Below are 26,555 nucleotides of genomic sequence, written 5' to 3' on the forward strand. Positions count from 1 at the left end.
TGACATGTATGTTCGAACTCTCTTTTGATCGTTGTCCAGTGTACTCGATTACCCTTTCGAGCACGTATATGTTTGTCTTTGGTTCCAACACTAAATGACTTGAGAGTAGTCATACTCAAGCTTGATTCAACATAACACATATTAACATTAACGGATTATCAATGCCCAATTGACAATCTTATGGCTAGGAACGTTTTAGGAATGAATATAAGAGAAGGGCCTCGTCAATCTAACTTAATTAGATCACTTCTCTCTAGAACAAATATGTTCCTTGGATTCCCTTGTTGCTTAAACACACGATACAATAAAAAGTGATTAACAATAAGCTTTGCCCTTTGTTAAGTGACTAAAAATTTAATCATATTTCACAAAATTCAAATTTGAGAAAAAAAAAATTAAAATACTTATATGGTATAAGCTTTGCATGATTATGGGAGAAATTATTAATTTTCATTATTAATTTCTTAATTAATTTTGAAATTTAACGTTTTGTCCTTCAATCTATGGGAGAAATTATTAATTTTCATTATTAATTTCTTAATTAATTTTGAAATTTAACGTTTTGTCCTTCAATCTAAGATTTCTTGATCAACTATGGACTTGAATTTAAATAAAATAAAATAATAAAAAAAAAACCTGAACCAAAGATCTAAAACTCTAGCAATAGCTTACACGCCCCGACCCCAGTAACAAAAGTTACGAGGCCGTGATGTGCTTGCCAACATTAAATTGACCATATGACTCCATCGTAAGATGACATCACAAGCTAGCTTAATGATGAAGCCATCGTAAGATATTTGTGATGTGTAAGAATTTGAACAAAAATGTTCATTTATAATAAATCCAAAGCTACTACATAGTTCACATATCAACCTCCCCACTTAGGGACACAAAATAACTTGGGATTAAATCCCGTTATTATCACATCACATTAGAACAGCTAAAAGTTTCATACAACAGTAAACATATAAAAGTGTGATGTTGGGCATTATCAAAAGTGTGATCATGCAATTATTACAATTAAGATAAAACTACAGTAAATGAACTATCGCTCTAAATCCAAGGGATGAAAACCTCACTGCCAAGCCCACTCGTCACCACTGGTGTTCTTCTTATTCTCGTTACTTCCTAAAGAGGCCAAAAAAACAAAACGTGAGTGGACCAGTTTTATCACTTCAAAATCATTTAAACATAATAACCTCTATTTTGAAAACATAGATAGTGAAAACTACATACATAGTAATACAACAATAATAGTAGTCAAGATCAACTCAATCTTGCTCGTCATATCAAAGAAAGTAAATCAATCATAAATAAAGTAATGTATAGCAAGCAAGTAAAGTGGCATCTACTTGATCAATATCTAGCATCTACTAGCGAATTCTAGCCTCTACTAGAATATAATGTACCTGTAATAAATCCTGCGGCCATAGCTAGCTAGACGATATGTATGATAACCATGTGGTGAAAGTAAATCACCAATGATCTCCAGATATCATCTAATATTGATTTAAGTATAAGTGTTGTAAAAGACTAACATAAGTAATATGCATCCGCATATAAAAGCATATATAAATAAATATATATATATATATAACGTAAAAACGCTTGATTTTTCGAAGGGGTCCACTCACAGGTAAGCAGAGCACTCCTTGTCAATAGGCTCCTTGCTTGATCTCTTTTTATCCTCTAATAAACCTATGATAATCATATAAAGCTAAGTTAAGCTTTAATCAACATTTTATGAAAATCGTCCAAAACTACCTTTCAAGTAATGAATTTGCACAAATGGACGGCGCCATGTGATTCAGAGCATTGAAAAACCTAAACATAGGACATGGGTCCTACACACACCTCTGCACATGCCGTTGTGCTCCGGCCACGCGCCACCATACGTTGCCGCAGTGGTGTCACATGCCAAAAAACACACGCCATTGTGAGCCACCGTTGTCGGTGAACGCATTGTTGTACTCGCCGTCGCGGTTCAACAAGTAGATGTCACACTCGTCGTCGCCGGAGCCACGTTTTGGTGCGGTGATGTTCAACAAAGATAACGGAATATACCTGATGAGGAAAGATATGCCGTTAAAGCTAACGGCACCGTCACTGTAGCCGTCAAACGGCGGTCGCCGGAATCTGCAGAAAAGTACAGAGACGATCAGGCCTTCCCCAAGCTCCAAATTTACAGACTTTTAATTCCAAATTGATCCCAGAGATCAAGAGACTCACCTAAAACTAGTTTAGAAGGATGAGAGATTGAATCCACCTCGGATTCAACAGTTTTTGCTCAAAAAACCTCGTCGGAAACTGCAGAAAGTGACACAGAGTTTGCATGCATCAAAATAGAGGCCAACACCACATTAAACTCGAGGAAAATCCCAAAAAGATGACTCAAAACTTATCCATACCACATGTAACAGGATTGGGGGTGAATCATGGCTCGAACTCGCTGGAGTTCGTCCTCCTTCTCTTGCCCACATAGCTCAAAAGCCTCATCCAAACATCCCAGATACAAGAGAGACAGAGAATGGATGGATCACCAACACCAGCCGACTTCAAACTCAACAACATTTTGCCGGTCGTTAGGGCTGGATTCGTATGCAAAAAAGTTAAAGAGGTTGAAACCCTCGAGTTTCAACATAAAATTAACATCACAGAGTGAAAAATGATAAGGTTAAACACAGAAATTCAAGGGGTAAGTAGAGACCATACCTGGGTTTGAGTTTCAGAGCTTCAAGCTCTCGGCTTTAATGGTGTCGAGGTCCACACTGCACCGATCTCACATACAAGACCACCATTGTGATCCTTGCATCCCACAGACTTCAAATATGTAGAGATTTAGGTTGATTTGTGAAGGTAAGTGGGAGAGTGAGAGCTCTCTTCTCTCGGTGTTTTAGGGAGAGAGTGAGTTCAAGAGAGAGAGAGATAATTTAGAGAGAGTGAGTTCTGAAAATAACGAGGGAAGAGAGAGAGAGAGGGGCCCGGACGTGGGATAAATCCTACTCAACCTAAGTTAAGTGAATTACCAAAATTGCCCTCAACTAATTGTAAAATTACAATTAGGCCCTCGTACTTTCGATTTGAGATTCAATTATCGACGTTATGTTAATGTACCAAAATTCATGAAACTTTAGAAAGTATGAGAATTGAATTCTCGAGTCGATACTCGATAAATAATTAAAACATCGACTTAGGGTCAAAATGATCATTTTACATATCTTGAGAATAAAATTCAATATTTTAAAAAAAAAATTGTAACAATAGTTCTCTCTTCCAACGAACGCAATCCAAATCTCGCGGCACTTTTTCCTGTCGAAGGCCACAATCCCCTCTTCTATCTTTCTATCGTTCACCTCTGACCTCTCTTCTTTCTCTTGAGATTAAAAAAAAAAAAAAACAAAAAAGCCATATCCAACAACAAACCCCCACATCCCCGTGTTCCATTTCCGGTTAACCACCCAATCACCAGTGGTGCCTCTATGACGCCAACGACCATCCCTCCATGGCCCAACCGATCGAAAAAGAGAGGCCGGTGAGGAGGTGAGTTGAAGGCGGAGCAAAAAGGAGAATCAGTAATTTTCCCTTGTTTCGATGGGGACAAAATCGTTGCTCGCCGATTTGTAATTAAACAATTTTATTTCTACACCCAATTTTTATTTGTCACATTTGAAATGTAACATTTATCATATGGATAATGTTAGGGAAATAAATTTTTATATCAAATTTGCAAACTAAATGATGTGTCACTAATAGAAAATAAGTATGTTAATCAAGGTTTAAGTAATAATCTAATAGGAGTAATTATTTTATACCATGTTTTTATACCACATTTCTGTACCACCTTAGGTGACATCTGATATGGACAGCCATATCATTTGAAAAATTTGCAAAACCCAAGGAAATGAAAGAGAAAGACTCCTCTACAATCATCATTTAATTAACTAGTTTTTTTTTAATTATTAGTTTATTAAATAATGAACTAAATTTAAATTTTTTATTAATTCAAATGATGTGGCTGTCCACATCAAATGTCATCTAAGATGGTATGAAAATGTGGTACAAAAACATGGTATGAATAACATTACTCATTGATGCGTGAATTTATACGCACACAAATTAAACCCTCTTTTCGTCAAATTGTAGTATATGTATAAGTAGGGATCGTTCTGGACCGGGGATTAGGAGGGATTGTTAATCACTTGGATTTGACTCAAAAACGTAAAAACGTAATATAAAACACTAAACTAGACTCAAAGAATGTAAAACTAAACTTTAAAACACTAAAACAAACCAAAAGACTCAAACAGTACCCAAAGCACTCGAAATTGCCTTAAAAACACTTTCTGGGCAGTTTTGAGCACCTTGAGTACTTTGGACGAAATTTGTGAAACAAAATGAAACTAAACACTTATAAACACAAACTAAATGTATTTCTAACTAATCTAACACTTTAAAATAAATGGGGGATTGGTTTTGGATGAATTTAAACTAAATGCACAGATTCTAATTAAAACAAATTATAAAAACGAAATTGATAAAATAGAATGATGAAAAACTAGTTAGAGGGTTCCTTCTCCACACATGAACATAAGCATATAATTTGACTCCCAGTTATGACTTCAACAAACGATGAATGACAATGCTCCAAGTTAATTAGGTCCGCTTAAATTAACCTTCAGATTTCCCTAAATTCATTGGATTGAATGGGATACGCATTACAACCAAATTATTCCTAATCAAATTCCCTAACCATGGAATACGCATGATAGAGACATTCAACAAAGATCATTAAGTTCAATGGAAATCATAAACATCGACTAGGCATTCATAACTATGGAATACGCATGTTAATCCAACCTAGGGTTTACTAAACACAATCGTGACTAGCAATCTTTACTACTAATGAATATAAGTTCATAACGATTAGGTGAAATTTCCTTATATCCTAGCATCAAGTTTAGGCATGCAAATTAAGTGTCGACCCTCAACCCACATACATAAACAAGTTCTTAATCAAAACAGAAAAGTAAACCACATCTAAAGTTCATGAATTCATAACTGGAGTAAATCAAATCATAACCAACATATGTCCATGGCTTCAAATTCGCCTCTAACTAAAAAGAAATTAGTTTCACATGTTTAATATAATTGAACAACAAGTTAAATTAAACATGAAAACAGAAACAAAAGAAGAAAGAACTCCAAAAGTTAAAGATGAAATTGATGGAATTGAATGGATGGAAAGTTAGCTACGGGGTTCATCTCCACATATGTTATACTTGCATAATAAAATGATTTCCAATTGCGTTTCAATAAATCATGAATGCTCAACACCCCAAGTTAACCGTGATGCACTAATTAACCTTCAAATCTTCCTAACGTTATTGAATTGGATGATTGCATACGACAACCCAAAACATTCCCCACAAGTCCCCTACATGATTGCATAATAGAGATACAAGCAAGAATCATTACGCTCTATGAAAATTATAAGTGTTGACGGGGCATTCGTTACTATGATTGCATGAAACTTATGCCAAGAATTCATTTAACGCGATTGTTTATAAGCAACCTCCACTACTTGTGAATATAAGTTCATAACGATTAGGTGAAACTCACTTATATTCTAGCGTCATATTCATGCATGAAAATTAAGCGCGCATTCTTAATAAACATACATAAATAAGTTATCAATCAAACGGTTAAACGAATTGAATCCACAACTTATGAAACGCAATTAGAAGTAATCAAATCAAAACGCAAGCATAAACATATATTTCGAATCCACCCATAGCCAAAGGGGGTTTTATTTCTTCATAACATTGAAATCAAAGAAACACCTAAACATTCCAACAACTCAAACTTGAATTGTATGAACGTTTAAGCACTCTTTTCTTCCATTCCTCAAACATACAAAACAAAGAGAATTGAATTTAAACATTGAAATCAAAGAAACACCTAAACATTCCAACAACTCAAACTTGAATTGTATGAACGTTTAAGCACTCTTCTCTTCCTCTTTGTTGTGGCACAAGGTCTAAGGAGATGTTTGATAGTGTGAATGGTTTGGGGAGTGGTGGAGGAATGGAAGAGGAGTTGTGGAGATGGAAGGATGGTGTTTGGATTGTAAGGGAGAGTCACGGCACAAAGATGGTTTGATGGTCTACATTTCTACAATGGATGAGTGAATATGGAAGAGTGTATGAATGAATGAATGAGGTGAGGTGTGGATGCTTATTTATAGGTGAAGAGAAGGGAACATGACAGCTAGGAACTTGGTGGAAATCTGAAATGGTGATGGGAGATGCATGTGGCTGCTTTATGCATGTGATTAAAGGGTGGGAGTGCATATGCTTTGACAGAAATGAAAGGGATAATGCACGGTTTTGAGAGGTTTTCTGGTGGTTGTGAGGTGGATGAATGATTAGGGTCTTGTAAGGGTGGAAATGCATGTGGAGTGCATGTGAAATCTGCCAAGATACATGTGAAAGGAATGCTGGAAATCTGGAGGAGGAGCCACGGCACAAAGGGGAAATATGAATGCATGTGGCTGATTTAATTGAAGATGCATGTGATGGAATGATTATGTTTGTTTGAATGCATGTGACTTGTTTGTGGTGAGTGAATGCATGTGCAAAGCTGGAAATGCAATGGGAACTCACGGCATTGAGTGATGTTTGTTTGAATGTTTGCAATGATGAAATGGATGGGAGTGGTTTGATGAATGAGTGGATGGAATGATGAAAGAATAAAGGGTGCATGTGGGTGAATGTGTTTGCATGTGCACGGTTTTAGGGAGAAAGGTGGATGAATGTGCATGTGCAATGAGGTGGAATGGATGTGGCTGCAAGGTTTTGTGTTAGGTGATAAGTGGTGATGATAAGTAATGATATGTGATTATGATAAGTGATAAGTGGTGATGATAAGTGATGAATGATATGTGATGAATGATAAGTGGTGAATGATATGATAAGTGGTGAATGATATGTAATGATATGTGATTATGATAAGTGATAAGTGGTGATGATAAGTGATGAATGATAAGTGGTGAATGATATGATAAGTGGTGAATGATAAGTGGTGAATGATATGTGGAAGTGTTTAAGATAGGGAACAAAGCCCTTCCTTGCCATGCAAGGAAGGGAGACACAAGGAAACACATGGCATTGTCCTAGGGTTGCAAGGAATGTTGTTTTCGTGTTCTAAAATGTGTAGGAGTCTTCAATGATGCTCAAACATGGTCTTTTAGGATTTAACTTTCCTACTTCAAGTCTTCAATTTCGTCCATCCTCTTGGCTCCAAGCATATGATATCCATTCCAATCTCTAGTTTGCTCCAAAAGGCATCCTTTTGCATACCTTGCCCTTAGAACCTACAAACACACGAAAATAGCTTAAAGTACTAAAATAACTAAAGAAACATAACGTAAATGCACGAGAACAAGCCATTTAAGTCGCATGAATATGCTCCTATCACTCATCTAATACACTATTACAAAAGGGCCTTATTGTGTCGGTGGTTAGTGTTTGTTTTATATAACGTAGTGGCGGATAAGACATTTCCGACACCTACTTAACATGGTGTCGGAATTTCTGTAAGATATAAACAACATAAATTGTTTATGTCGTTTATAACCAGCATAAATTGTTAATGTCGCTTATAACCGACATAGATTTTAATATTTTTTTTAAATAGTGGTGTCGCCTAAAAAAAATCGTGTCACTTGTAACTGACATAAAGTTAGCGTCGGTTAAAAGAAGACTGGTGTTAGTTCTACCTGACACTAATGAAAGTTTTTTAATATTTTCAAAGCCTGTGTCGGTTGTAGCCGACATGGATTTTAATTTTTTTTTAAATAGTTTGAAACATGGTATCGGTTGTAGGCGACAGATTGGTAGCCTTTATATACCCTCCCCGTGTTTTCTTCTTCCTTTCTCGCATCTTTCTCATTTCTTCTTCCAATTTATAAACTCTCCCCCTTGTTTTGTTTTTTGTCTCTCACATCTTTCTTATTTATTCTTCCAACTTCATTAATTCCTTCTTCTTCACAATAAGTTTTTCTTGCTTCTAGTATTTTTACTGTCTCCTCTTATGTTTAATTTTTATTTACAATTTAATTTTGTAGGGATTTTATTTGAGCTGGTTGAATACATTAAGAATTAATTGACAATGGATAATTTGAAATATTTAGGCGGGAATTTTCCCGCTTATTTTGCACGAGGAAATGGATTGAGAAGAGTTTGCAGTCAGTGTCAAACTTAGTGTTGGTTTTAACCAATGCCAAGTACATTTAATTCAATGTGAGTTTCATTATCCGTAAAGTGTGTCAGATGATGGTCAAATTTCATCTAAACCTACGCCATGTGAATTTCAATAAAGTGTGTCAGGAAGTGGTTTCATTTAATTCGAAGTGCATATCAGTAATGTGTGTTAGAAGTTGGTGTCGGTTTTAACCGACACCAAGCTTCATTTAATTCGACATCAATGGCTTTTAATTTGACGTCAGTGCAATCAATGTCGGTTTTAACCGACGCCAACTCAGTATCCATATTTAAACCCCTTTCTTCCCCATTTCATTCGTGCTTTCATTTCTTCCCCAATTTCAGTCTTTCTCCTTCTTCTTCTCCTTCTTCTTTCTTCCTCCATTTCAGTTTTTCTCATTCTCCTTCCATTAACTTTTGCTATGGATCAACATTTTGAAGATCAGCATTCCAAGGAACTCCATTTCGAAGATGAAGAGTTCGAAGGTGGTTCATTTTTAAATTATTATGATTATTAATTTCAGTTTCTGTTTTGTATTCTAACTAGTATTATGCTTAAATTGAAAATTGATTTTTGTTTCTTGGTTTTTAATTGTTTTTTCTGTATTTATAAGGATCAACTCATCGGAGACGCGGATCCTCAATTCCCAATTCAAAAGAACTGCCTTGTTCATTTGATTCGTCTGGAAAATGCATTAGTGATAATTCTAGTATTTTGTTCAAAACATGTAGCGATAGAGGTTAGAGATCACATAAATCTTCCGTTTATGATTTATTTTATTATACCTTGAAATTTGTCTAATAAATTCTCTTATTTTTTCAGGAGATTGCTGTAAAAAAAAAAAAAAAAAGCATAATCGGCAATTGAAAACAATGAACCACACCACTGGTTCAAAATCTTTTGCAAGTGTTCAGGAAGAATATGTATGGGTTGTACATTTTTAAGAATTGTAGTTAATTGTAGTTTTCAGGAGATTGCTGTAAAAAAAAAAAAAAAAAAGCATAATCGGCAATTGAAAACAATGAACCACACCACTGGTTCAAAATCTTTTGCAAGTGTTCAGGAAGAATATGTATGGGTTGTACATTTTTAAGAATTGTAGTTAATTGTAGTTATAGTGGATAATTGTTAGTGTTTGGTACTATTGTTATTGTTAATAGTTTTATTAATGTTTGCTTTGTCCTATATATGAAATATGGTGGGAATTATTTTTATATAATTTTTTTTAATTATTAATAACGAAAAACTAAAGCCAATTTTTTTTATTATTAATATATTTGGTGTCACTTATGGGCAACATCATAATAATTATTTTATTTATCCAGATGTAAGGTAATGTCTGTTAGGACCGACAGTAGTTTGATATTTTAATTCCGCTTCTAAGTGACGTAAAGTTTGATGTCACTTTTAACCGACGTTGTTGTTCTTTTTTATTTTATATTACTTTGTTTCATGGTGGCGGATTAAGAGGACTAACCGACGTCAATACCCTTTTCATGACGCTAGCAATGGTGTCGGTTCCTCTATGTGACATTGCATGATTTGATGTCGGATTTATACCAATAATCCGATAGTAATTGGGGTTTCTTGTCGGTTTTCACACCGCCAGTGATAGCCTTTTTTGTGGTAGTGATAGTGGTATTAGACACATCTCATTGTCCTATTTTTACGCCCACATTATAATTATACCATAAAAAATAAAAATATTATTTCTCCACCCACCATTATTCGTAAAATAACCTCTAATATAAATTTGTTTTACCAACATGATCCTCTCTGGATCCCATTGGTGAGGATCCTAGGAATTCGTAAATCGTGTCCGTTCATCGTACATCGTGCGGTTAATTTTTGTCAGCTATTGTTTGTGTTTAATTTTAAATAAAAATATTTAAAATGATTTTTGACCACACGATGTACGATAAATGGACACGATTCACGGATTCACGAGATCTTTACAAAGAGGATCCAGATTCTTTCTACTAATTTTTCAAAGGATAATGTTAACATGATTTTTTTTAAAAAAAAAAAAAAAAAAAAAAAAAAAAAAAACCATCATCGTTCCTTAGTTACAACACAGCACCTGCATTACCCTGGCCGCACCAACACCTCCACCCCACCCTTATCAAAAACCAAAACCCTTGACACTTGCTTGGCCGCATCTCCTTCAAAAAGAGAGAGAGAAATGAGAGGAGGTGGAAGAGAGAAGCACGAGGACGAAGAGAGAGAAATGGGAAGGGGAGGAAGAGAGAGAAACATGGGGGAGGAAGATCCAATACAGGGGAAGATTGCTCCAAATCATTTATTCCAAGTGGGAGTTGGTATTTATTCGATTTGAAAATCTGGGTTGTCGTCATCCTTTTCCATGACTGCCTCCTTAGTTGCATCTCCATTCCACACGTGACTGGTGGTCGCCGTTGTTTGTCTATATGGAATAGGAACAGAAGGTGGAGGTGGTAGAACCAGAATTGAAAGGGAGAGTGAGGTGGTGATTGCCGCTAGAGAAGGGTGATGGATGATTGGGGACTTGATGGTCATCGACCCATCATGGATGATTTGGAAGGGTGATGAACTTATTTTTATTTTTGTTAGTTTTAGTTTTTCTTTATTCTGTTTTAGTTTATTTAGTTAAAATCATAATGAATTTATAAATATGGATTTAAAAGTATTTTACTAAAAAATAAATATGTGAGTAACATTTTTATTAAGGTGGGTGAAAAAAATAAGACAATGGGGAATTTTAGTATCGGGTAATGCTAGGGAGACTAAATTTGTAAACTAAATTTGGAAAAATAAATGACATGGAAGTTAATGATTTGGTTTATAATTTAAACATTGATAACGTAGGGCTAGGTTCGAAAAACCGAAAATCGAAAAAAACAGACCCAACACCGAATCGAAACCGGAAAAAAATCAAACCGAACCAAACTAAACCTATGGTTCGATTTTGGTTTCGAGGGTTTGAAAAGCGAACGAAACCGAAACGAACCAAATCCCTTTACACTTTATTAATGTATACCCCTGATGTCTCTTTTGTGAAACTTTGTTGCCAAGTTTGAAACTAAGCCTAAGGCTTTTTCAAGGACCAAACTTGGTTCAATTAGGGACAATATTTTATTGGTTATAGAGGAAAGTTTTGGAAGGCTTTGGAACTTGGAAGAGCTTCTCTATTTGTTTACTTATTGAATGGATGGGGTGATCATTTTTCTTTGCAATTGATGTTGTTGATAGAATAGGATTGATTTATATGATCTTGTATATGTACAACTACCTTCCCACTCTCCACTTTCCCCATTTTCTTATGGGTTTTTATCACAAATGGTTCCTGAGATTGACCAAACTCATCATTTTGGTCCCTCACTTTCAAAATCAATCAATGTCATCCCTGACATTCACTATCTCACATCAATTTGATTATTCCGTTAAGATTTCATCAACTATTATGCTAGTTTGTATGTAGGACTCAAAAATCCAATCAAATGGTGACACGTGGATTACACAAAATAAGGGGTTTTATCGCAAATGGCCCTTGACATTGATCCAACTCCTCATTTTGGTCCTTGAGTTTCAAAAATCGATAAATTTGGTCCCTAACTTTCACTACCGCACATTAATTTATTCCCTCCGTTAATGTGGTCCCACTAATCCAATTATATGGCTCAACGTGAATTAATTGTAAGAAACTATTTTTCTAAGAGTGAACCAAAAGAAGAGTATTCCACGTTTGCATTTTTCTCGCATCCCACAACCCCAAATGGAAAAAAAGTTCAATATAAATTCGATAAAATCGAATCCAAATTCAATTCAAATTTGATAAGATTTAGGATTACAACCAACTAGAGAGAATGAGGATTGAGTTTAGGAGGCCAAGTACTTTAGTGTGGTGTCATGGTGCCTTCCTTTTCATTTTGAGCATAGCCTGATGAAGACGACAATGACTTTTTTTTTTCTTTTAGTTTTGGTTTTTAGTTTCTTATTTTACTTTTAGTTTTAAATCTTAAAAAAAAAATGTTTCTTATATTTAATTCATGTGGTGCCATATGATTGGATTAGTGGGATAAAAAATATTAACGAAACTTTAACAGAAGGATTAAATTGATGTGCAGTATTGAAAATCAGAGACCAAATTTATCGATTTTTAAAACTCAGGGACCAATGAATCGATGTCAGGGACCATTTGCGATAAAAACCCTTATTTCGTGTTATCCACATGCCACCATTTCATTGGATTTGTGGGTCTCACATACAAACTAACAGAATAGTTGACGAAATCTTAATGAAATGACCAAATTGATGTGCAGTAGTGAATGTCAGGGACGACATTAATTGATTTTGAAAATGAAGGACCAAAACGATGAGTTTGATCAATGTCAGGGACCATTTGTGATAAAACTCATTTTTTATTATTAGTCTACCAATGCAAGCCTCTTTTCTAAATTCCATATTAAAAGAAGATCAAGTTTTATAATAAAAAAATAAAAAAACTGAAACCATATCGAAACCTAACCAAACTGAAAAAAATCGAATTGAAAAATAGAAAGAAAATTCAACCAAACCGAACCAAGTTTCATTTCAATTTTGGTTTTGGCAAAAAATCGAACTAAATGAAACCGAACTCACCCCTAGATAAACGTGTTCATTTCTATTGGTAACACATCATTTAATTTCCAATTTTAGTCTTCCTAGCATTACCCTTTTAGTACCACCCTAATTGGATCATCAACAACCACATTTTTTTAGTTTGCAAATTTGATATCCTCAGCATTATCTTCAACAAAAAAGTGATGAGGGTAGACAGAAGACAACTTGGTTCAAATAAAAAGTCCCAAAAAAACAGGAAAGTGTTATTGGTACTCCAAAAATGACACACCCCGATCGAGATCAGGGCATGCTGGCCGTCACGTGGAAGTGACGTAACCATGTGCACAGTGCTGAAGCTAATAAAATAATAATAAAAATAGTACGAATAAATAAAAAGAACCAGCTTTACACAAAGTGATAACAAACATGTGCAAGCGTAAGTGTGAAAACCAAAGTTCAGAGCACGAAGACCTAATGCAGTCCGGGAGAAAACGATACTACAAAAGCACACCCATAGGTGGTCCTCTACACTGGTAATAATCTGTTAGATATGCCAAGGAAATCCTCAGGGAAGCCACCAAACGTGCTAGCCAACTAGAACCTGGAGGGGCGCAAAACAAAAAGCGTGAGTGGGCAAAAACAAAGCTTTTCAAAAACCATTTCATAAACAAGTTCTAACCCCTCGCCGTAAAACCTGTATACTTCCCAGAAAATATAATATACAAATATATCAATCATGCTCGGAAAATATGCTATGTCAAAACCTCGAAGTAAAATGCAAGTGCTCAGGTAATAACAAATCAATGCCACGTAATCTGTCAGCCGGAGTCACCTAACGTGACCTGTACGGCTGAATCTAGAGCTCAAATCTCCATCTCACTAACTATACCTGCACACGAGTCGGAACCACCTATAGTGGTCTGTATGACAAGCCTGGGTGTAATATAAGTACGCTCAAGTGCTACGATCACGTGAAGGCTGAGCGAATAATCGCGGGTCACCTACGAGTCGGAACCACCTAAAGTGGTCTGTATGACAGGACTGTGCACCTAACTTGGATCCAAGATGAGCATGTGGTGCGGGATGTGAACATCACGTGAAGGACTGTGCCCAACTCTGGGCGGGAGCACTAACACCGGGGGTGCAGGTTAAGAGCTTTCTAAGCATCTCAAATCACTACTAAACGTAAACATAAATCATAACTCACCTGGCACTTACCTGTGCGTCTGCAGCACCAAACATATATAAACATATGCGACTCATAATGCGTAAATAAATGACAAACTATAAGCATGGCATATAACAAATAAACGTTTCATCTCACTTTCTGGGAAAAGTATAAGTATATAGGTAAACCAAAAGCCCACTCACTGGTATGTGGAAGGGTCGTGACCCCTTTGCCTCGAGTGACCACGCTCGTCCTCGGGATAGGTATCACCTATATGCGAAACAACTATAAAAACGTTAATTTTAAAGCACATAACCAACCTTATGAAATAACTTCTCATACAATGCTCAAATGGGATGTATGAATACACCAACGTGATCTACTCAACCTCAGGAACATCCCCATATTTTTAGAAAAAAAATTTTCACCGTCGCACGCGCCCCCACGCGTCGGCCAAGGCACGGCCACACGCGCCGGCCATGCGCAGGCACTTGCCTGGCACGCTGATGGCGTCAGTTAATGCCGTTAGGAATATTCCGTTAACTTTAACGGATTCCGTTAACGCCGTTAGGAATATTCCGTCCAAACTGACGGAATATTCCGTCGTCTTCTTTGGCGAGGCTCCGGGGCCGTCGTTGGCGTCGAAAAATCGGGAAAACTTCAAATCGTCCTATCTTCTTCGTTTTTCAACCAAATTTCACAAAATTGGTACCAAATTGAAGCTTACAATGAGAGGAACAAGTTCATACCACTTTCAAGTGCTAAAATCCACGAAATCTTGCCGGGAAAACACCACCAACTCCGGCCAACCTCGAAACTCACGATCCCGCCATCCAAAACCTTCAAACGAACCACCCCGAGCCTCCTAAGGACCTCACCAAGCTTCCTACAAGCTTGAAATTCCCAAAAACATAAGAATTTACGTGTGCATGAACAGTGACAAAAATCGGGTATCCCGAGTTCGACGTGAAAACGAAGGTATTCTTGCCTGAAATGGGTATGGTTGAACTTCTACGGACCTCACGAGCATGAATATGTACTTTGTTTCTTTGATCTGTGAAGATTACAAGGGTTTTGGGGTATTTCCGTACAAATGGGATAGAAAATGGGAAGGGAAATGGCACGGGACAGGGTGCAGGGACAAGGAAGGGTGAAGGAAAAGTGTAGGGAAATGTGTGTGGTCCACAACCAGCCACACCAAGCTCAAAACAACCACACAACGTAAAAATTACACTAGAGGCAAAATCGTCTTTTCACGCGTACGTTTTAAAAATTTTCGGAACGCGCTGTCACAAAAAATCTCATCCTGCACTCCTCACAAGTGTATTTTTCTTTTCTAATATAGAAGTTTTGAAGTGTAGAATAAGATTTTTGGAGTGCTAATAACAATTCTAAAAAAAATATGGGAATTGTTATTAGCACTCCAAAAATCTCATTCTACACTCCAAACTTTCTATATTAGGAAAAAAAAAATACATTTGTGAGGAGTGTAAAATGAAAATTTTAAAGTGCCAATAACACTTTTCAAAAATATAGAAGTAAATCTTGCTCACCTGGTCAGCAATACAGAAGGCCCATCAATATTCCAAGCCCACTAAACCGCCCAGATACCGCCTCTGAGTTTACTGAAATCTCTATAAAATTAAACCCAAACCCCCCCTCAAATTTTTATCATCGAAATCCCTCGCCTTCCTTCCCTCTCTTCGTTTTCCAATATCTCCTTCCCCATTTGAATTTTGATGCCAATTTTGCTATTTGGTCTTACCAGAAATTTACTAAATTTCATTTTTTTTCCTTTCAAAAATTCATAAATTCCCTTCATATCCCAAACGTTCTCCCTCGCCTTACTTCCCCTTACTCCTTTAGGGTCTGCGATGTTTCACTCAATATGAATCCGAACTCTGCAATTTTGCTTCTGATTCGTGTTCCGGAGTCTTCGATTCGCTACAAGACTCCGTGAATTGCGTTTCTTTCATTTCAATTTTGACTATCTCTCGCTGCTCTGCGGTCTGAGATTTTTCTAGGGTTTCTGAGTGTGAGCTCGATTTTTCTTTCCCCCTTCGTATGTTTCTGTTTGACTGCCGAGAAAACGAGGCAAAAGGAGGGAAAATTCGTGGGTTCTTGCGGGAATGCGCTCACGGGTCGATTATTATGAGAGTTGAAGAAAAAGCTGAGTGATATGAGGGTTTGAATATGAGCCATGGAGATGCGGACAGTAGCAGCAGAGTGAATCAACCAAGTAGCGATGCGCCAAGGAGAACAGGAGGTGGAGGAGGAGCTGATGAGTTTGGCCGGGCCTTGTCGACAGTTGCGGTGGCGCAGATATGCGAGAGCGTTGGGTTTCAGAGCTTCAAGGAGTCTGCTTTGGATTCCCTTGCTGACATTGCCATCAGACACCTCCGTGACCTAGGGAAGATGTCGAGTTTTTACGCCAACTTAGCGGGTAGAACCGAATCCAATGTGTTTGATATTATTGGGGCGTTGGAGGATTTGGAGTCGGCGCAAGGGTTTTTGGGTGCTGCCGAGGTGGGTCATTGTTTTGCAAAGTCTGGGATTGTAAGAGGCATTGTCGAGTATGTGGGTTCGGCTGAAGAGATCCCGTTTGCACAGCCATTGCCTTGGTTTCCGGTGATCAAACAACGGAAATTGATCCCAAATTTCGAGCAGATGGGGGAGGCTCCGCCAAGTAAGCATTTGCCCAATTGGTTGCCGGCTTTCCCTGATCCACATACTTACATCCAAACACCAATGTGGAATGAGAGGAAGACCGATCCTCGAGAAGATAAGATCGAGCAGGCTAGGCAGAGGAGGAAGGCTGAGAGGTCTCTGTTGAGTCTGCAGCAGAGGTTATTGTGCAATGGTGAGGCTTCTGGTTCAGGAGAAGCCTCTGCAGCAGTGGCATTGAGGGGCGGCAGCGGCGGCAGTAATGATGGAAAGGGATTGTTATTATTACAGGGGAACGAGAGTGATCAAAGTAATCCATTCCTTGAACCGCCAATCCAGCCGGGGGAGAAAGATGTATCAGTATCCCAAGTAGTTTTGCCATCCAGGTTTTCAGACGAAGTGGCAAAAGGGAACAATGCGGGTTCTTCCCTTTTGGATGCGTTTGCGCCCGCCATTGAAGCGGTGAAAAGCGGGGCGTGGATGGATGGAGACGATGAGAGGAGACAGCTTCTTCCCGAAACCAGGCCGTCAGTGAATTTCAAGTTCAGAAGCGGGAAGAAGTTTCTGGGGCAACCTTCCCATCTGAGCCTGCAACAGAAGGGTTCCGGAAGACCAGCATATTGGTTCGGGCGAGACGAGGAGAGGGATGACAAGAAGAGGAGAGCAGAGTTTATTCTTAGACAGTCGATGGAAAACCCACAGGAACTCACTCAGTTGTAGATTAATTTGATTGACTGGTTTTCTAGGGATTTTAGGAGTGGTATTTTTATGTACTCTGTTGTTCTGCAAGTAGAATCTAGTTAGAGGTAATGTGAATGATTCTTTCAATTTCCATGCTTTCTTGTGAACCAATTTTTCTAGGATGAAGTTGTTTTGGGGTATTATTTTTTCCCCACCATCTGAGATTTGTATTGACACATTGAATTCGAATATTGAGTTGATCGGCGCAAATTATGTGCTCCTCCTTGTCTTCAATTCCTTTTGAGTGGATCCGTTTATACTTTTTTGGGTAGTAATTTAAAGTAAAGAAGAGAAAATGGTTTTCGCACGCCTCTTTTCTCACCATGCAAGTATGCAAGTACAAAATATATGGAGGTGAGGAGGAGAAAAGAGATGTCCGAAAATTACTTCCCAACAGAAAATGTACTTCCCTTAAGAGTGGGAGACAGTGATCACATGCTGCTTTCTTAAATTGGAAATTCAAAAGCTTGATTTAAGACCAAACGATAAGAAAATGATCATTTTATCTTTTACAAATATTTAATGATTAAAAACTTTACAACATAAGGTACTCCGGAACACCATAGAAATCCCGGGAGAATCAGTTCACAACATGGGTAAGTAATGTCATTGAACTCTTCAATTTGACAAGCAGGCATAGTTATATCGAAAGCTAAATCGTCTCCAAGTTTAAATTACTTTAAATGACTAGGCCAAGGCAACAATAAAGTCAGCAGGTATCTGCCTTTGGTTATACACAGTGAAGAGAAAATACAAAAACATAATCCAAGACAACTAGAACACGCATGGAAACATATGCAGAAACAGCACTGATCTGCCGAATGCTGCCATTCTACCCTAAAGGCCAAGAAAGAAACTGAAATCGTCGGTGCTTTGGTCGAACACATTCCACGATGCAGAAACAGCACTGATCTGCCGAATGCTGCCATTCTACCCTAAAGGCCAAGAAAGAAACTGAAATCGTCGGTGCTTTGGTCGAACACATTCCACGATGGTTTGAAATCGTCAGTGTTTGAAATTCAAATCCAACTCCACGGGAAACACTCTGGCACGATGGTTGAAGATCATAAAGTCAAGGTTGTCTGGTAGAGAAACAATCCTGCACTCCAAAATAAACAGATGTCAATGATCCAATCAAACATCTTGCATATAGCATTTCCAAAGTCAAATTAGCAATTATTCCACAATTGTTAATTTCCAGTACAGAGACCATGGAATAAAAAGCAACTGAGATATTTCATTAACACAGTTTTCTCTTGCAAAGTTTATGCCTAAAAAGAGCAAACATAGCCGGTTCTTTCCATGTTGAAGAGTGCACATTTGTTATCCACTCATCTCTATCAATATGCACCAATGCTTCACCCTCAGTCTTACCGATGTATAAAAAGTTAATTATGCAAGGAAAAATGAACTAGATAACTGATGGAGACAACTTGAGGGTTAATCCACATCTGCCATTAAGGGTTAATCCACATCTGCCATTAACCTTACAGATAGCTTAACAAGTTAATAAATTTTAAAGAAAGAAAGTTCCCTTTTCAATCTGTAAGCTTGCTGCACAATCTTCAGAAGGACATGTGAACAGCTAATTATCTTATCAATAATCCCCACTACAATCAGACATACAAATTCAGCTCTTAGCCTATGTTGGGTTTATTGATAATGGAGAAAGCAAAGAACTAAAGTCTTTGTGCTCGTCTGGTTTCTTATCCAAGTTGAAGATGGAAAATAATTCTCTGGACAAAATTTGGAGTTGGCATCCATTTCTTCATTCAACACACATTGAATTCAGTGAGTTATGCAATCCAATAAAATCCTTAAAACCAAACAAGGCCTTTAACTTTCCATTATCCTATTATTATTATTAGTGAAAATAGAAAGAAAAAGGAATTAACTTTAGGTTTTTCTTCTCAAACTCTCTCCTTCCAATTTTGTCAGGATTTGGTAAAGTTCCCAAAGTATTATCTTCTCAAGGGAAAATTAAAAGTTCCCGTTAGTACGTTCTCTACTTTCTCAAGCTTACTATGAACCAAACATGAATTTTGAGATTGTTGCCATCTTCTTTCCATCCAGTCCTTGCCAACTCACAGATTCTCAAACTCGAGATTATAATTAAAAGGTATTGTATGCAAAGTGCATAAGCATAACGCAATGACTACAGTTTACTTCAACTTTCAATTGCAGGTATCGAAAATAGTCCAATCACACCCTGAACTCAAATCCAAGTCAGGTATTGAACAGAATAAAACACGTATACGTACCTGTTCTCTTCAGAGTAGGGATGAATCGAAAGAAACGTGCCCGGGACAGTAAGTGCCGCCCACATACAGAACCCTAGCCCTAGAAGCAATTCAGCGACCACCTGCATTCCCAATAAACCCTTTTAGACACGCTAAACCACAATCAACCCAATTTCATGAATTTGTATTTGTTAAATCTCACAGTTAATGGAGGTCCTGAAAACTCTTCCTCCATAATCTTCAACAATCCCCTGTCTGCAATCAAATCAAATCAACCAACCTTTCCAATTTCAATCACACAACTAAACCCTATATTCCTTTTACTCTCTAATGCAAATTGAAATATATATATATATATATATATATATGTATGTATGTATGTATGTACGGATATAGATATAGAGACGATTAGGGCTTACATTGAACGGTTGAATAAGCAGCGTGAGAGAGAACTACAACTCCCAGGATGCCAACAACGAAGCCCAAACTCATCGCCATTATAGCTCCAATCTCCGGCAGGTTAGAACTCCGGTATTGGCCTAAACGACGTCGTTAGCGATGCAAGAACGAATCGGCGTTTGGCTCTTCTCCTGTAAACTCTGAGAGAGGGCTTCTTGTCCCCTTTTGCTTCGTTTTGTAGAAGATGCGAATTAAAACTTGGAAATACATGTCGTTTATATGTATCAGTTTCCTAACGCGACACCATCACAATAAACGACACGTCGTTTCATCTTCTCCGTGCTAAAGTTAAAACGGGCACAGCCAGAGAGGCTCCATAGCAGAAACATGGTTCAACTTCATGCAACTTTCTCTTTCAGCAACTCTCCCAAATTCTCAGGTTCTTCTCCCAAACGTCCCCGTTTCTCTCCCACATCCTCAAGCCTCTCTCCAAAACGTCACCGTTTCAGTGTCGAATATCTCAGAGCAAATCTCATTGGCACTAATTTAACATTTAATTGTAAGGTAAGTTCTTCTAACACTCTAATCCACCAGCTAAATTTTGCTTCTTTTTTTCTTTTATGTGATTATTTTTCAATTTTTTCAATTGGGGTTTTTCTGTTTAGGCCAATGGAGGAGAATTGGATCCCTTGCCTCACTTGCAGACTCTCAGAACATTTCCAAGGGAGGAGCTTGCTGCAAAAGTTGTCCTGGTCAGATTTGACTCTGCCCTTTTGCTTCATGAACATGTGGAACAACACAGATTCCAATCCGATGCAGTATTAACAATTAAGTATTTATGCCAATCCGGGGCTAGAGTGGTTCTTGCTAGTGATTGGAGTGTTAAAACTAATCCTAAACTGAGTATTGCACAGTCTGTTGCAGGTATATAATGCTTCTTGGTAATGTTAGTTTTAGTTTATAACTGTAATTTAGACAATTATGATGTTCTATGATAGTGAACGTTGTGTTGTTTGAGTTGTGTGACAATTCAGCATTTTGATAGTTGGTTTATTGCTTGTTGGTTTCCATAAATTAGATTTCTTGTCATCTCTTGTTGACTACAAAGTTGCTCCGGTGCAATGTATTTCTAACCTGGCATCAAAGTTGGAAGGTTTTGAGAAAGGAGATATTGTTCTTCTTGAGAATCTTTCTGAGTTTAGAGGGGAAGTTGCCAATTGTTCAAAATTTGCTCAAGTATTGTCATCAGGAGTTGATATTTTTGTTAATGACTACTTTTCCCGGTCTCATAAGATGCTTGCATCCACCTGTGGAGTTGCTCGCTTCTGCTATGGAAACTTAGCTGGTTTCCACTTTGAGAAGAGCCTATCTCAACTTAGCAGGGCTGCAGAAACCGACACAAAACCTTATGTAGCAATTGTATGCCCTTGCTGCTATTATATTTTTATTTGGCTCCAGTTAAAATTTGACTTATGAACTCTAACTTTGTTATCTTTGGATATGCAGATTGGTGGGGGTAATCTCTCTGATAAAGCAGCTGCTTTGCACTCCTTAGCTTCAATATGCGATGGGTTAGTCTTTGTTGGAATGATGTCATTTCAAATAATTCACGCCTTAGGGATATCCGTTCCCTTGAATTTCTTGGAACATGGGGCACTTAAAGAAGCTTTAGATATAGTCCAGCTTGCACACAATAGAAATGTACAGATACTATATCCAAAAGACTTTTGGTGCAAGAATGATTCCCTTCCGAAGCAATTGGAAATATTTCCTGCTCATGGTATTCCAGATGGTGAGACTGCATTTGATTGACCAAAAATATGATGCCTTTTGACTCCCTTCCTTTCCATGAATGATTAGAGCATGTAGCCATGAATGAATTGACTTATTCTTTTGACTGCTTTTGCTGATCACAATATCTTTGAAACTGCACAATCTAAGTCTCATATGATAGTAACTTGTGAAATTGGGTTTTAATCCAAGTTATTTTCCCCTATTTTAGGGTGGGTACCTATTGATATTGGGCCTGTATCGTTGGTTGATATAAACTCCACGCTTACAAAGTGCAAGGTAAATCAAAAGACTTTCAAAGTACTATTATAAGGAAGAGGAATTGTTTTTTGGTTTTGAAATGCCAATTTAATTAGGTTTTGAGGTGACAGTATCAATTTGTTAACTATTTCTCTTTGTATTTAGACAATGCTTCGTTTTATTGATAGGTTTTAGTGTGCATAAGAGTTTGCTCAGGTACTTTATCTAAGCACGACATCTAGCAAGCTTAATATAGCCCTCGAGACGGTTTTTTCACTTTCAACTCCGGTGTTGGGCTCCATATTCATTATTCTGTTCTTTTGCACCTTTATGGTTGTTTACTTTTCAGCATTGAAAACTGAAAATTTTAAATTTTATTGCAAAAGTTTCAAAGTTAAATTCCATCTTGATGTCATCTCTATTTTCTTTCTTGACGGAATTATGTTCTCTTTTGTGTTGAGTGTTTAAGCACGCATTGTTTCTGGCCTTGTCATGGACTCATTATCAGACCTCCCTCATTTGAAGTGCAGAAAGTCACTTGGATTGGTCCAGTAAAATTCCGTATGAGTAACTGCACAAAAGGAGCTTCTATACTGGCCCAAATGCTTAATCAACTAAGTCAAAGCAACTGCAGCGTAACTGTTGTTGGGAGTATGGCATGCGAAGCAATGGTGAAGGAATCAAATTCTGTCTCTCATTTGACCACGATTGAGAATGCTTCAGTTGTATGGGAGTTTCTCAAGGGAAGAAAACTTCCGGGGGTCATGGCCTTAGATAGGGTATGTTTCATGCTCTTCTTTCATAAAAATTCACTACTTTAACCAGAAGCTTGAAAAAAATTGATTCAGAATTATCGAATGAGACAAAACTAAATGTCTTGTATTGTAACCCATCATGGTTGGAAAGACCATCTAGTATCTGGTGGCCACGTCAATATTGGTATATATTTTGCATGTGTGTTAATCAGAAAATGAACCCCTTCTTGCAATGACTGTCCCAAACCACTGTAATATATGAAAGTACATGAGCTGCAGTTCTTTGGGAATCTAGCCTTGTATCTCATGATGGTGGTAGTAGTTCCTACCACAAGGGCCATTAACTCAAAACACTTTGTTTAAATTTATTTATGGGTAAAATGTGAATTGATGCATCAACCTGACTTCACTCTCAGCTAAGAGATCCTTCGGATTCAATTCACTTCCAAAACATACAATTGTCCGGCATTGCATATTATTTTTTTCAAAATTCTGAAAGCAGTGGTATTTTGCAGGCATACCCTTTTGATATAGACTGGATTGCTGCCTATTCTGATCCAGCTCAACCTTTGGTAGTTGATATTGGAAGTGGTATAGTATTTGGGCTTCTTATATGCTCTTATGGGTTCTCCCCCCTCCTCCCCCCCCCCCCCCCCCCCCCCCCCCCCCGCCTCCTCTCCACTTTTAGGTTGCAGTTTGTTACATTATTAGTTGTTCTTGTTCTCTGTGTAAGAAAGTTAAAACAGAGAAACATGATGATCAAGTTCTCACAAGAAGCTAAATTTGATACAAATGATAAACTTATGATTGGGATAAACAAATATTCATTTAAATGTTTCTATAATATTGGGGAAAAAAACTTTATGATTTGATTATGAGATAGTCATAGAAGTCACTGGTTATTTTCTAACTCCAAATAATAAATGACAGGTAATGGAATGTTCCTTTTCGGGATGGCCAAAATAAGGAAGGATTTGAACTTTCTTGGTTTGGAGATAAATAAAAAGGTTTCCAGTATTTTAGTTTTTTATATTCTTTTTGCTTATTCTTATCATCTACTAGTGACAGTTTTACAACTTCTTTCAGCTTGTACAACGTTGTCTGGATTCTGTTCACCAGTCTGGTATACGAAACAGGTAAGGGTTCTATCCTTGTGCTGCAAAACAACTATGTCCTTGTGAATTTGCTGGATTAACTGACTTCTACATGAAATTAAACTAGGTCCAGCAATTCTTTGTATTGTGCATGTCTAGTTAGCTTGTGCCGGATAAAATTGGTTGTTCAGTTTTGTAAGTTAAATTTAGTGGACGCAGCCTGTGTGAGTGTGTGTTTGCACCTATCTGTTTGAATTTGGGGTTGATGTAGGAAACTATGCTGTTTTCATTGATAGAATAGGATGTTTCTAACATTAAAGCTCAAGCTTCATCATCTTATCTATGTTCTGCTTTTGTCTACATTAGGTATTTCATCGCAACAAATGCAACATCAACATTCCGTTCGATTATCTCTAGTTACCCTGGAAAGCTAGTTCTTGTGTCAATACAGGTTAGGATTGCAACTCTATGTCTCTTATCTTTTATTGGTCAAAACTCTATCTCTTATCAGAATGTAATGTCATTCTACCAACAACGGTTCTGCCTCTTTAATCAAGTGTCTAGATAGGGTTCGTACCTAGACGTTGTTATTACTTTATGAATTAGGAAAATGTAATATCATTCTGCCGATATTGGTTTTTTCCCATGCCAACACTAAAAAGACATGGTAAACTGAGTTTTTTTTTTTTTTTTTTAAATTTCTTGTTTTCTTTAATGGAATTGTATTGTGATTCATATATTTACTTTATCTTTTGAAAAATTCGTTTGATAACTTTCCGAATAGTTCCTTGTAGAGAACAACCTGATGCCGCATTTCTGCATTATAAGTTAAGAAAGATATAGTTCTCTGTTAAATTGGTCTCTATCACTTCACTTGCAAATGACATTGAAAGTAGGGAGTACATGTGATGTGATGTTTCCACTGATTACTTAGATTTATATAGGTATCTATAATTTAATTGGGATTTTCCCCATGTAGTGTCCGAATCCTGATTTCAGTGAACCAGAACATAGATGGAGTATGCTGCAAAGGTCATTAGTTGAAGCAATTTCTGATCTCCTTACAGCTAATGGAAAGGTACTTTATTTCAACTCCACTTCAGTACAGAGCTGCATGTGAACTTTGCCTACTTTCTTTGCCAACCTTCACTCTCCCTTCTAACCACTGCAAGTAACGGCGTATACTCCAACATGCACTGTTAAACATACAAAATCTTGAAAATTTTGTGTAGGTGAGCTGCATGACAGGGCTCTGACAGGTCAACTTGCTAACTTCTCTTGTATTTGGTAGGTCTTTCTGCAATCTGACGTAGAGACCGTCTCTGTGAGAATGAAAGAACAGTTTCACAAATATGGTAAGGGAAAGCTTACTGTTCTGCGTGAACAAAGTTATGTTGTAACGAATGCAGGGTGGCTTAAGGAGAACCCCTTTGGAGTTCAGTCAGATTGGGAACGACATGTCTTGGATCGTGGGGCTCCTATGTACAGATTGATGCTTCATAAATCAAACTCTAGTGAAAGAAGTGATTGCAGTTAATGATGTAGGAAAATGGCAAGCCTTTTACCAGTGGAGCTAGATGGGGTATAGTCTAACTGTGCAGTGGTCTAGACTCATTTCTCAATCACATCTGTTTCTCCCAGCAATGCTGTCATTTAATGGTAAGGGCTGGTGGTTGCTGCATTTTTGTGATCTTATCATATTATAAACGGGTAGCACTAATTCCAGATTTGTGGCTTGCACTCCACCTAATAAACTGAAGGAATCTTCCGTGTAGGTCGTAAGCCAGCAACAAATGGGTGGCAACTGATAGTGCAACTGCTATAAATATTTTTTTTACGTTGAGTTTATTAGCGTCAAATTGCTGTGCATCTGTTCTATAACGTAATCAAGTTGAATTTATTGAAAATTGTCAGTCAAGTGAATATGCTGAACTAATATGCACAGTTTGCAGGGATGAACAACTTCCCGAGTTAGAGAGATGGTGGCGGATGGACGCTATTGATGAAGCACACGCAGTATCAAAAGAATAGGGACCAAATATGGTTTGAGAACATGCATGTCGGAAGCTTAGCATCGATCTTCCCTGCTGGTGTCTGTAAAGCAAAGGAACCACATTATGGACAAGCTTCAACAGTAGTTATCTGAAGTTACCATCTTTGTCATTTCGATCATTATATCTGCATTTGTAATCACTGACACTTGTTTATAACAATTTTGAATGTAAGTTCAGCTTATACCGTATAAATTTGCGCGTTTTGGGATATCGTCGTCGCTCTTGACGTAGCGTTTGGAATTGTTGCTTAGGGAATCAACCAATTTACTTCTCTTTTTGCTGTTCATTGTTCAAGTGCATCAATCTACTCTCCTACAGTTCCTACTGTGAAATCCCTTCGAAATGCATCTCGGTAAAGTGGCTGCAGCAGGATATGCAACCAAGTTTTGACAACAATATCCGAAAAGACCGGCTTATATGGACTCTTTCCTCGTTTGATGTATATGATTGGATGGATAGACAACTAAATTAAAGGTGCGTTCAAGAGAGAAATGAAAAAAAATTAGGTCCAATCATCGATAATAAGGTAGGATGGTTTGCGAATTTGTTTACGGTGAAGAGATTGTTCG

The 26,555-nt window shown here is 37.5% G+C and overlaps 2 protein-coding genes, 1 long non-coding RNA gene and 1 pseudogene across 13 annotated transcripts; 2 read left to right on the forward strand and 2 right to left on the reverse strand.

Moving 5' to 3' along the window:
• Positions 1 to 831: 831 nt before the first annotated feature.
• Positions 832 to 2,951, reverse strand: LOC148697476 (uncharacterized). Of its 2 annotated transcripts, none has more exons than XR_015961237.1 (6): positions 2,713 to 2,951; positions 2,409 to 2,588; positions 2,230 to 2,307; positions 1,855 to 2,136; positions 1,635 to 1,698; positions 832 to 1,128 (listed from the first exon to the last, which is right to left on the reverse strand). It is a non-coding gene; the product is annotated as an uncharacterized LOC148697476 (long non-coding RNA). The 2 variants fall into 2 exon arrangements; XR_015961238.1 differs by having other exon boundaries at positions 2,409 to 2,626.
• A 12,699-nt stretch (positions 2,952 to 15,650) lies between these two features.
• On the forward strand, positions 15,651 to 17,647 carry LOC137722353 (transcription initiation factor TFIID subunit 8 pseudogene; annotated as a pseudogene). The gene has a single exon (XR_015961584.1). The product of XR_015961584.1 is annotated as a transcription initiation factor TFIID subunit 8 pseudogene (transcript).
• Positions 17,648 to 18,053: 406 nt separating this feature from the next.
• LOC137722354 (membrane magnesium transporter-like protein) lies at positions 18,054 to 20,215 on the reverse strand. 2 transcript variants are annotated; one of them, XR_015961585.1, is made up of 5 exons: positions 20,073 to 20,215; positions 19,856 to 19,908; positions 19,675 to 19,775; positions 18,355 to 18,512; positions 18,054 to 18,256 (listed from the first exon to the last, which is right to left on the reverse strand). XR_015961585.1 is itself a non-coding variant. In XM_068461339.2 (4 exons), exons 1-4 carry the CDS (start codon positions 20,149 to 20,151, stop codon positions 18,419 to 18,421), a joined length of 327 nt encoding a protein of 108 aa, XP_068317440.1. In that variant the 5' UTR covers positions 20,152 to 20,215; the 3' UTR covers positions 18,054 to 18,418. The 2 variants fall into 2 exon arrangements, 1 of the variants encoding a protein (XP_068317440.1); XM_068461339.2 differs by having other exon boundaries at positions 18,054 to 18,512.
• Positions 20,216 to 20,290: 75 nt separating this feature from the next.
• On the forward strand, positions 20,291 to 26,194 carry LOC137722352 (uncharacterized). 8 transcript variants are annotated; one of them, XM_088692506.1, is made up of 14 exons: positions 20,429 to 20,616; positions 20,718 to 20,976; positions 21,131 to 21,471; positions 21,559 to 21,844; positions 22,055 to 22,122; positions 22,614 to 22,862; positions 23,354 to 23,429; positions 23,769 to 23,845; positions 23,925 to 23,974; positions 24,299 to 24,383; positions 24,912 to 25,010; positions 25,224 to 25,287; positions 25,478 to 25,591; positions 25,878 to 26,194. In XM_088692506.1, the coding sequence occupies exons 1-13, from the start codon at positions 20,440 to 20,442 to the stop codon at positions 25,507 to 25,509; spliced, it is 1,863 nt and encodes a 620-aa protein (XP_088548632.1). In that variant the 5' UTR covers positions 20,429 to 20,439; the 3' UTR covers positions 25,510 to 25,591; positions 25,878 to 26,194. The 8 variants fall into 8 exon arrangements, with proteins under 8 accessions (XP_068317437.1, XP_088548634.1, XP_088548632.1 ...); XM_088692505.1 differs by having other exon boundaries at positions 25,885 to 26,194; XM_068461336.2 differs by having other exon boundaries at positions 20,291 to 20,616; positions 25,224 to 25,591; positions 25,885 to 26,194.
• Positions 26,195 to 26,555: the final 361 nt, after the last annotated feature.

Source organism: Pyrus communis, chromosome 4 (assembly GCF_041283825.1).
Source record: "Pyrus communis isolate YQ-2024b chromosome 4, ASM4128382v1, whole genome shotgun sequence".
Classification (NCBI taxonomy): Eukaryota; Viridiplantae; Streptophyta; class Magnoliopsida; order Rosales; family Rosaceae; genus Pyrus; species Pyrus communis.